Source organism: Fragaria vesca, linkage group LG2, assembly GCF_000184155.1.
Source record: "Fragaria vesca subsp. vesca linkage group LG2, FraVesHawaii_1.0, whole genome shotgun sequence".
Classification (NCBI taxonomy): Eukaryota; Viridiplantae; Streptophyta; class Magnoliopsida; order Rosales; family Rosaceae; genus Fragaria; species Fragaria vesca.
Window position 1 is genome coordinate 5,590,419 of NC_020492.1, and position 10,657 is coordinate 5,601,075.

The 10,657-nt window shown below is 39.3% G+C and overlaps 3 protein-coding genes across 3 annotated transcripts; all 3 read right to left on the reverse strand.

Moving 5' to 3' along the window:
* Window positions 1–739: 739 nt before the first annotated feature.
* Window positions 740–3,029, reverse strand: LOC101296620 (U3 small nucleolar RNA-associated protein 18 homolog). The gene is made up of 2 exons (XM_004289846.1): window positions 3,015–3,029; window positions 740–2,612 (listed from the first exon to the last, which is right to left on the reverse strand). The coding sequence occupies exon 2, from the start codon at window positions 2,582–2,584 to the stop codon at window positions 896–898; it is 1,689 nt and encodes a 562-aa protein (XP_004289894.1). The 5' UTR covers window positions 2,585–2,612; window positions 3,015–3,029; the 3' UTR covers window positions 740–895.
* An 836-nt stretch (window positions 3,030–3,865) lies between these two features.
* LOC101299249 (photosystem II reaction center W protein, chloroplastic-like) lies at window positions 3,866–4,914 on the reverse strand. The gene is made up of 2 exons (XM_004289855.1): window positions 4,676–4,914; window positions 3,866–4,327 (listed from the first exon to the last, which is right to left on the reverse strand). Exons 1-2 carry the CDS (start codon window positions 4,770–4,772, stop codon window positions 4,014–4,016), a joined length of 411 nt encoding a protein of 136 aa, XP_004289903.1. The 5' UTR covers window positions 4,773–4,914; the 3' UTR covers window positions 3,866–4,013.
* Window positions 4,915–5,271: 357 nt separating this feature from the next.
* On the reverse strand, window positions 5,272–9,559 carry LOC101295471 (probable galacturonosyltransferase 6-like). Its single transcript, XM_004289843.1, has 9 exons — window positions 9,131–9,559; window positions 9,000–9,034; window positions 8,729–8,770; window positions 8,483–8,636; window positions 8,322–8,389; window positions 7,187–7,482; window positions 6,721–7,078; window positions 5,958–6,476; window positions 5,272–5,847 (listed from the first exon to the last, which is right to left on the reverse strand). Exons 1-9 carry the CDS (start codon window positions 9,240–9,242, stop codon window positions 5,572–5,574), a joined length of 1,860 nt encoding a protein of 619 aa, XP_004289891.1. The 5' UTR covers window positions 9,243–9,559; the 3' UTR covers window positions 5,272–5,571.
* Window positions 9,560–10,657: the final 1,098 nt, after the last annotated feature.

Sequence of the window (10,657 nt, forward strand, 5' to 3'; positions counted from 1 at the left end):
CACTGGTTATGCCCTGATGTACGATTTGAATCGTATTTAGTAGGAAATTCTCTCTTTATTTAAATAAATAAATAAAAAAACGTGTGCATCAAGGGGGTGAAGCAACTTGTAGAGCATCAGTTATCTGCAAAACCCTCCACCGGGGAAGAAATCCAAGCACCGGAGATTATGCAGGGTCTTCTTTTCCGGTGGCCAAGTGTAAACACTGTAAACCACTGAACATGCATGTACCAACTCCAAGCTGTTCCTCATGCATGCTCAAACAAAGAGCCAGTATCTAAGAGACTAAGACAATACTGAACTTGAGAAAATCTAATTTGGTTGTGAGATGCTCGATTGTCATGATGAGTTTTCTCATGCACTATTAAAGCTCCTGTTGTCAATGGTGACAATCACACTTTCTGAACCAGCAGCAAACAATGTTCCATTTGGAGATGTACGAAGAGTTACGCCCTTTGGAGATTGCAGTAGTGAAATCATGCATGGTTGGTACTAGGAAGATCATCATCACTAGACCAGCTCGATCTGTGACTAGCATATCTTCCAACTGCATGTACCATGTTCATCCCTTTTCACTGTTCTGATGATTATGTCATTTTGATGAGGTTGAAAACAAGAACACATCATCCATCCAATTAAAAGGGAAGCACAAAGATCACAAATGCAGCTATCCCTCACGAAAATTAAGTAAAACCTGCCAGTACGTGATGAGGTGATGAAGATTAACTACTCCCAAACTTGATTCAAAATTGGTGCAGCATTAAATTAAAAAGAAGAAAAGTAGAAAAACATACAGGTGTTTTCTTGTAACAAAGAAAACCTCAACAAACAAGACTGCAATAATACAAAGGAAAGTACAGCTGAATCTTATAAGGAGCCTTTCACAACATTCACCCTATGCATCATGGTAGTGGTGCAACTTGTACAGCAAAACTTTTCCAGCAGCATTTCCCATGGCCATGAAACCTCCACCAGGACTGAAATCCAAACACCGGGGATAGTGCAGGGTCTTCTTCTGTGGAGGCCAGTTAGAGAACACAGTCAATGATGGAACATGTACCAACTTCAAGCTGTTCTTCTTCATGCTTGAACAAATAGCCAGTATTTGAGAATCGGTATTGAACTTGAGAAAATCTACTTTGGTTGTGAGATTCTCGACTGTCTTGATGGGTTTTCTCTTGCCCCCTAAAAATTCTTCTCTGTTGTAGATATTGACAATCCCACTGTCTGAACCAGCAGCAAACAGTTTTCCATTTGGAGATGTACACAGAGATGTGCCATTTATACAGCCTTCATCAACAGCCTTATGGAAGCAAGCTCCTGTTCTCAAATCCCAGTGGTAAATCTGTCCATCTCCACCAGAGCTCAATAACTGCTTCCCATCTTCGGAAAAAGCTAAAGAACGTGCAGTTCCATTCATCTTCAGTGTCCCAATCAATTCCTTTGTTTTAGTGGAAACCAACAAGATATACCCTTCATTGCCCACAAAGGCAATTGTACTAGAATCAGGGGAAACCTCAAAAACTTCCAAGCTTTTCTCCTCTCTACCAACAAGGGGTCCTATTCTATCAACTTTGGCCTTCACTAAATCAAAGCTGTAAAAGAACTTCCTCCTTCCAGCTATAATAACCTGAGAGCCATCAGGCAAGAAGGCTGCCTTCCGAATTGGACAATCATCAATGAAGATGCTTTCAATTTTAGCATTCCGTTTTCCATCAATCTGGAAAAACCTAAGCCTTCGATCCAATCCAGCAGTCAGAAGCAACTGAGCATTTCTATGAAACTGCACTGAATTTATAGGACCACTAGAAGGTTCCTCTGCGTTAGCATCTGTCAGTATTGAGTATTCAAGAAGCCCAGGCAACAACTTTGAACTGCTCTTCACAACAAAATCCTCATTTGTTCGAAGGAGATCATCAACAGCTCCAACAGCCTTGTAGCCATGGGCCACTACTGCCCTATCTTCATCATCTGATGATTCATCGTCAGAATATTTATTGTTCCTTGGCTCTGAATCAAGTTGAGCCCACTCCGTGCCGGGATTCAGCTTAACATGTTGCGCCCTCAATCTTGAAACATACTCAGAACCAGAAATCAAACTCTCATCCTCTTCCTTCCTCAGCTTCCTTAATCTATTAACTTTGGCAATATTCACATTGGCCTTTGCCTCTTCATCATCCTCCCAGACAGCTTTCCTTTGCTTAGGTTCCTCCTCCAATACTTCTCCATCATCTTCACCAACAGAAAGCACACTATTTGCAGAACGATCCACAAAGAACAAAGAAGAGTCATTATCCACTGCATCTCCCTCCTCAACCTCCTTCCCAAACTCCACCGGCGCATAAATGTTTCCAAACAAAAAACTCTCCAGCTTCTTCATCTCCTTCTCTTGCTCCACCGCGTCTTTCTCATCAACCTCATTGCGCGGTTTCTTCCTCTTGTTCACCCTCATAACCTCCAAACTCATCTCTTTCCCATTTCCATTCTCATCATTTGCTTGCATAAACGCAGGCTCATCAGGAACCTCCCTTTTGGTCCTGCTTGATTTAAAACCAGACGGGATATTCTGCGATATTAAACTCATCTTTCACACGACAACAATGCTTCAGTTTCTGCACAACCAAATCAAAACTGAACTTAAGGCGACAACATGACACACAGCTAATGTCTTACTTGGATTGATCAACTACAAAATGACATTTTGGTGAACTATAACAACTCCAACACTACTAAACTCTTGCAAGAACACTTCTTTGAACTCTACCACTAACCTAGTAACTAAGTTCTACACTTGAAAGGTTATTCTAAGCAAAATGGAACCAGTTTTATATGGATTGCAATGAAGCTATGTATATTAACAGTGCATATGGAAATTCAACACAAAAATCAATGAGTAGAACTGTACAAGACAAATTGAGCAGTTGGGTTGTGTGAATAAAACCCAACATAACAAACAAACAAATGACGATAAGAAACAAGCCATAAACATTGCTGAAAATCTAACAAGTACTGACCAGAGAGATGGGCTCATCGGCTTTGGCGGCGCGAAACGGCAGAGAACCACAAGCAGAGAGCAAAGCTTTCAAGAAACAAATGAGAGGAAAAGGCACCTACACGACGTCGTATCGCATTTTTGGCGTTGGGGTTTCGGTTAAACGACGTCGTTGGTACAGAATTTAATTTTTTTTTTTTTTTTTCTGAGATTAAAATTTTTTATTTAATACTTTACTCTTAGAGGACGTTTGTTTCTGGGACTAGGAGTATACTGCCTGATTTTATCAGGAGCTTCTTGAAACTGAAATTGGAAGCAAGCATAAAAAGCATATTGACTTCCCAATTCTTGTTAAAACACAAGTCTTGCACTAGTAGAGGGATCAATAGAAAATCATAGCCGTAAACCCAAATCAGACCACATGTCGGTTCAGAAATGAGCAGAAACAACATCTCAAATCCTCAAGACAAAACCTTGTCTAAGAAGAAGATAAGCCCCAAACCAGACACACTTGACCAAGTGCTGAAACAATTTCTTGGTTTTCAATAAGCATTGAGAATATTATCATCGATTCTTCAAGTATTTGTTTTCAGATGTTTACTTTTGTCCAGACATATCGATACCATCAAGCACAGAAAGATGTATAATGGCAACCTTTCATGTTAAGATGTTGGTATTTCTTTGTATGTTCAAACTCCGATTGAGACGTTGGGAAAATCTCTTCGCGCATTAGTGCATAAATGTTAGCATTCTTAGTATGTTTGGTTTAACAATAATCCTTTGCTATTAGGAGATAAGTTCTACATGTATGATCCAAGGAAAATGCTTCGCATTAAGGAAGAAATAATAAAGAGAGATGACTGGTGAATAATAGTTGATAATCAAGTACACAAGTTGGATCCATCCAAAGAAGGAAGCTTTTCAGTACTAGAAATAACATGAACATCAACAGCCAGACTCCTTGAACTAGAAATTTTTACATTCTTCCATGAGGAATAATGAGGTTTTTGGCTTAATCCAACTAGAGGGATAGACCTGACTCCTCATCCTCTTCAAGACCTGAAGTGTAGGTGAAGTAGAAAGTCCAGATGAGAGCGAACACACCAAGAAGGATCCACCCGAGAAGATTGTTGCTCAAACCAAAGGGAAGCCCTGTTCCTTCTGTGCTCAATCTATCATCCACCAATGCCATGGCTGCTGGGCTTGACATGGTTGCAGCCAAAGCTGCAGCTACCAGAGATGCACTCATCCCAATGTTTGAGTTGCTCTCCTTCATTGGGGGCTTTGCCTCCATTGAACATCTCAGCTTTCCCTTGTTTCCAATTGATGGCAAAGCTGTAACCATATGCTTAATATTAGTACAGAATTTATGTCAGAAATCTAAATTACAGTCACCCTAGCTAATAAGTTCGATGCATTAAGGTTACTAGGTAACATACAGTAGCACCTTGCAAGATGTCTAACATATTAGGTTTCATGTTAATCTAAATCATATGCTCAATGAACCTTGGAACAAAATTTAGTCCAAGTAGATTTTCACAACCTAACATTTCCAAGTGGAACTTCGTTGCGAGGAGATTGATAATTTAGAAGCCATATAGTAATCCGATACGACAATCTAACGACATAACGTACCAAACTAGTACCTTTGTAAGATGAGACCGAGGAAGAGAAAAATCTTACCTAGAATAGTTGAGGATGGAGCCCCAACAGATGGCTTGTGCACAAGGGCTGCCCTGGTGACAGATGAGGTGGGAGTGCTAGCTGTGAAGGAGGCCATTATCTTCAATGTCCAAAGAGAATTGGTGAGAGAGAGAATCTGCAGTGAAACTGATTCTAGGACAGAAGTTGCAGTCTAGCTTACTACTTCATATGCATTGCCATTTGCCAGTATTTACAGATTAATATGATTGGGCTAAAGTGTGACTCCTGCACCACTCAAGTTGGATAGATTAGCATCTGGCTACCCCTCATTAGATATCCCCTATCTGCAAACTTCCAATCGCCTCTCTCCACCTGTCACAAAATCTATTGAAAAGTCCAAGCTGCTGCTCAAGGAAGACTAATGAGAACCATCATATGATGCTGCAAAATTTACATGGAGCAGATGTTCCCAGAGAGACACATTTACAATCCTGCACTACCTTTGTAGTTATTTGATTTCAGTCTGGTGTGGCTTTCAGTTTTAATCAATGTAAATCATAAAATGAAGTTACTTGGGAATGCATGGTGAAAATATAGCCACTTGTGAAATCAGCTCAAACAAAACACTATCCTTTGTATTGTACGAAGAACAAGTACATCTGCCTATGTTGAAAAATTGGGAGTTGGAACAAGTTATGTACATACAGACCACTGATACAGAATCCCCAGGGGCACTTATTAAAACCGATTATTCCTATATCTTTGACTCAGCTCAGCTCCTACAAGATTTTTAGGCCCAGGTAAAATTGGGGAAAGAATGGGGAGGAACTTTACATCGAAGAATCGTTAAAAGAAAGAATGAATAGAGTGAACCACTGCAGTTCCATCATCCAAATCGTGTGGTACAGGTCGGCTAATCACACTACAATAGATGACTACGCATGAATGTTGCACCGCTGCAGATGAGAGTGATCATAGTTGAGATATTTGCTCCAATACCCCTTGTACCTCCCAATTGCAATATCTAACCACGGCTTCATAATTCCATCATAGTGTATCACTGCTGCTCGCTCCACATCGCCCTGAACCACACCCGATTCATAACCCAGCCCGAGAGCATGCCATCGTCTGTCCAATGCCAATGTCTGGTTATAGAAGGTGATCCAACCTAAAGGCAAACTCCCAGCCACCCACAATGGCCTCTTCGAACCCTGCAATCAACACCCAACAAAACAAGCGTTACTATATGATTGCAGAATGAACTTCATATTTTACAACCAAGCAAAAATTACAGTAGGACTAAGGTAAACAGATTCATTACCAATTGCATGTATTTATGGTATAGAGTTGTTAGCTTATGCCTCCTCCAATTTTGAAGATTGAACAAGTTCATGCCAAATGCCCATGTGCACGCATTAACATCAAACCTATTTGCCACGTATGGATCTGAGAAGTTAATAAATGTATCCATCTCTAAAAATGATGGTTCACTATCCCGGCAAGTCTCAACTGCGGCATTGACTTTCCCCTTCATATTAACACTCCACAGTCTAGATAGATCCCTTTGAACTACGACATCATGGTCAAATAGCACGACCTTATTCAGTGCAGGGAAAATGTCAGGCAGATAGAAACGGAGGTGGTTGAGTTCAGATGTATATCTAGGGTTAGTGGACTTCTGAATTAATGGTCTCTTATGCTTGGTAGACAACCATTCAAAACTCTCTATGCTCTGGACTTGGATAGTGGCTTTTCCCGGAGGATTCAACAAGAACCACATTGACAAGGCTGGAAAATTGAGCAAATCAGTCACCACATGGAAAACAATCTTCTCTGGTTCCTGCATAACATTATCCCAGAAGTAAGAAAGTCATCAAGCTTTTTTGCTACTACTTAGGATCGAGTGTACAAGGAGTCTGTCTGCATATGTAAATCCTAGAAAAATGCAACTATTTGGATGGGATCAACTGGAATGGTTTTGGTTTTGGCTTAGGCTTGACAGAATCATGCTTAGCCCAAAATATATTCTGGGAATTAAACAACAAAAGTTAGAACATATCCTTAAGAAGGCTGGTTGAGAATACCAGGGCAGTGGAAACAGTGGAGTTCACAACCACGGCACATGCCAGAACATTGTCGGAGAAGACAGCATAATGATAGAGCTGCGGATCATGCAACTTGTGTTGGTTAGGAAATTGCCTTTCCTTGGACTCCAAAGCGAAATACTCTGCAGTCAACTGCATAGAAAGACAATGAAGACCTTTTGGGGTAGTGCTTCCAGCAAGGTGATAAAGAAATGTGACTTGCTTCCTCTGCAACCCAACTTGCTCTTCAGCACTGTGAGTCATTGAACGTAGTTTTGTGGTCATGGCAGAGCAGTCTGGGAAAGCACGGCTGGCTTTGGATAGTGAGGCCTCCAAGTTTCTCATTTTCTGCAAACCGCTGCAATATCACGAATTTTTGAGAATCAGAACAAAACAAATATCAGCTTACAGTAACCTCTTCCTTTGGGAGACTAATTGAAAATAAATTAGTACAAATCATTTTTACCTCCGAGATAAATCAGAATCCTTGTGGGTTCTACCAACCACACGTTCCACCTCTTTAGTTCGCAGTCTCAACTCCTTCACCAATTGTGAGTTAGGTGGTGCAAAAGTCATGTATGCTTTAGCTCTAATCATCTGATCTTTCATCTCATTTATTTTGTCTGTCACTCTCTGGATATTTGAATTCACTTTTTGAACAGGATGGTTTGATTTGATCTCTCTTATTCTCTGATCTATCACTTTCCTTGACTGAGACACTACACTCTGTTCATGTTGGACCAATGCTTGGTTAAGTTTCCCCTGTAACCAAAACCATATCCATTACTATTGAAGATAAAGCATGCTATTATGATCAGAAAAAATTTGTGTGCCACCAACTCTAGCAGTCACCAACCTAAATCATGATCCTTTACAATATGTTCACAATTCACCCATTGTATAGGAACAAAATATCTTCAAATGCTCCTAAACTTATAACCAACAAAGTTTTAGATTTAGTACCTTAAATGATCAACAAAAGTCTTTTCTGAATGGAAGACTATCATTTTACCTACTCAAATGGCAACTTAATCGAGATGGGATGCCGAGTTGAAAATTCCAATATAGGTAGACATACCTCAGATCATGTGAGCAAAATCCTAATCATAACCATATGACTACCCAGTCTAAGAACAGACATCATATGCATAAAAATGAGTCCTCATAAAATCATATATGTGGTGACCTCATAAAATCATATATGTGGTGACCTCAGCAACATACAATGCAGCTGTATATACTTACATAAAAGCATATAGTCGTAAGAATACATCTACACTGTTGTGATAAAATCATTTCTATCCATAAAGCGAAGACACAAAGCAAAGATTGGTAAAATATATAGGTCTACAGTGAGATGCATAACCTATAGGGTTGAATCCTTATGAATTTATATGCATTTAATCAAAACTTCATAAAGCATGAACTTCAGTACTAAACATGCTGTTTCAGCTCGATCTACATTTCATTCACATTGTGAAACTTCAGTTACTTTCCTTTTCATTTTTTTTTTCTCTCAACCAAGATTCCACGAGAATGTAAAAAAGAATGCCTTTTTGCTTTTAAACCTTCTGACCAAACGATAGATATAGAACTGATACCTTTTCACCAGAAGCAGATGACATTTCTCTCTGCTGAAATTGTATATCTTTGCTCCCATCATTGGTTCCTGAAACTTGAAGGAAGCACACTCACAATAAATAATGAGAGAGAAAGCAGCAAGCGAAGAAAACAACACAAAGTCCTGTCACTATACACCAACCATTTTCAGTTCTTTCCGCAATATCAGTAGTGCCTCCAACATTTCCAGATCCCTTACCATCTTGATTCTCACCAAGACTGTAACTAACAGCAGAAACTACATCCTTATCTTCATACAAAACTTTCCTTGGCTCTTTCAAACCCTCACCCGCTTCCTAAAATCACAAAACACAATCGAAAATCAAAACATAATCCGATAAAACAAACATTGATTAACTTGACTGGAAACAAGTCATCCTTCACCTACCTGCTCAACAGCACTAAGCTTCAAACTATCAGTCCTGTATTTCTGCACTCAAAAAAACCAAAACCCACCTTAAGTCTCCACTACAATACACAACACCATCAATCCAATAGCACCCAAATCACAGTAAGCCAATTAGCCAAAAGCTTTGATCTTGAACACATCCCATTCATAAAATATATATGTATATATCAATTTCTCTCATTTTCAAAGCAAAGATTAGAAGATTCAAATTGAAATATAAAACTGAGATTTGGGGAGCAAAGATTCATACAATATTGGATAAATCTTCAACGAACTCCTTCCGCCCTGCCACAATCCAAAACCAAACACAAAATCACTCACTACACACAAATCAAACACATCCCCAGATCAAACATACGATCAGAATACGTATAGAAATACCGGTATAATTGAGATTCTTGAGCCTTTGGGAGACGAAGAGGATTGGAGCGAAAACAGAGAGCGAGAGCAGAGCGAGGATGAGGATCCTCTGGCATCGACGAAATGGCTTCATCAATGGCTGAACTAGGGTTTCGCCTCCTCGTTCCGATACCGCATTTCAATTGGGGCTTCCCAGATCACGCTACAATTCGATGCTTCGATTCCAAGAAACACCAAACAGAAAGATAAAGCAGCAACCTTTATTTTTGACCAAAAAGAAAAAAAAATGGAGGGAGATGAGAAAGCTAGGGTTTTCAGGTAGAGAGTCCTTTTGGTACTTTGGTTTTTAGGGAGAGAGAGAACAGAAGAAAGAAGAGGGAGAGTGTGTATAAGCTTGTTCGACCATGTTCTTGGTCTGTGAGGGAAAGGTTGGTTTTTTTCTTTTTTCTTCTAATTTTTATTTTCCTTTTGGGGTTTTGGGTAAATACAGAAAAGGATTTTGGTGTCTTTTTCTGATTTGGAGAGGTGAGATAGTTTATGGGATTTTTTTGGGCATCGATCCTGGCCGTGGATCAGCTCGTTTGGGGACACGTGTATGATTGTGATGGTGAGTTTGGTCCTTGTAAGGAAACTAAATTGTTTATGCGATATTAGTCCATATCAAAGGTTAGATTTTGTGAGGGGGTAATTCTATTTGTGGGTTTAATAGTGACTTGAAGAATTCTGTGTGTGACTATATTTGTGAATATTGTTAAAGAGGGTCCATGTTAGGGAGTGAGAGAGAGATGGAATAGAGTAATGCCCTATTGTTGAGGGGGTTGGAGTATATAGTAAGATTTTGCAGAAGATTATGATGGTGCTTTTAATGAGATTTAGAGGTCAACTTCCCTGAAGTTATGGATCAATATTTACTCATCATGTGGACTAGTTTGCGTATGCTTTGGTTGTTCCAAGTTTCCAACAATTATTGAAAATCCAAAGCCAACCAATGATTGGAAGTTTTTAGCCATGAAGTATGCTAAAGGTTTGAAATTTGAAGTTGGAAATGAGATCGAGTGAATATCATGCAAGCTCTCGAATAACTATTTAGATGATAATCTTACATATGAAAATTTCAAATAAGATCTTAATATATCAATCATACATTCATTAATCGATTCAATTATCTTGTATGATACAATATAATCAATATGTCAGTAAAACCATTTGACGATCGATTAGGGAATATATCATATGCCATTGTATGCATCACATAAAAGTTATCCCAATTTCAAAGTTGTTGGAGTAATGGGATTAAGGTGTGTTTCTCATGTCATGAGGTGCTTGCTCTACTAGCACCTATTTTTATTGACCGGTTCAAATTCCTCGGAGCAGGTTGAAACCGCCTAAAAACTGAAGCATGATTTGTCCATTTCTCTATCAATTATTCATTCCAAGTGCCTTAGCATGAAAACGGGTTCTTTTTTTCCTGTCATCTTCACCAGCAAAGAGTACAGCTTCACATGCTTAAGTGATCACCTTCATCAAGGCCCGCCTCAAATCTTTCTT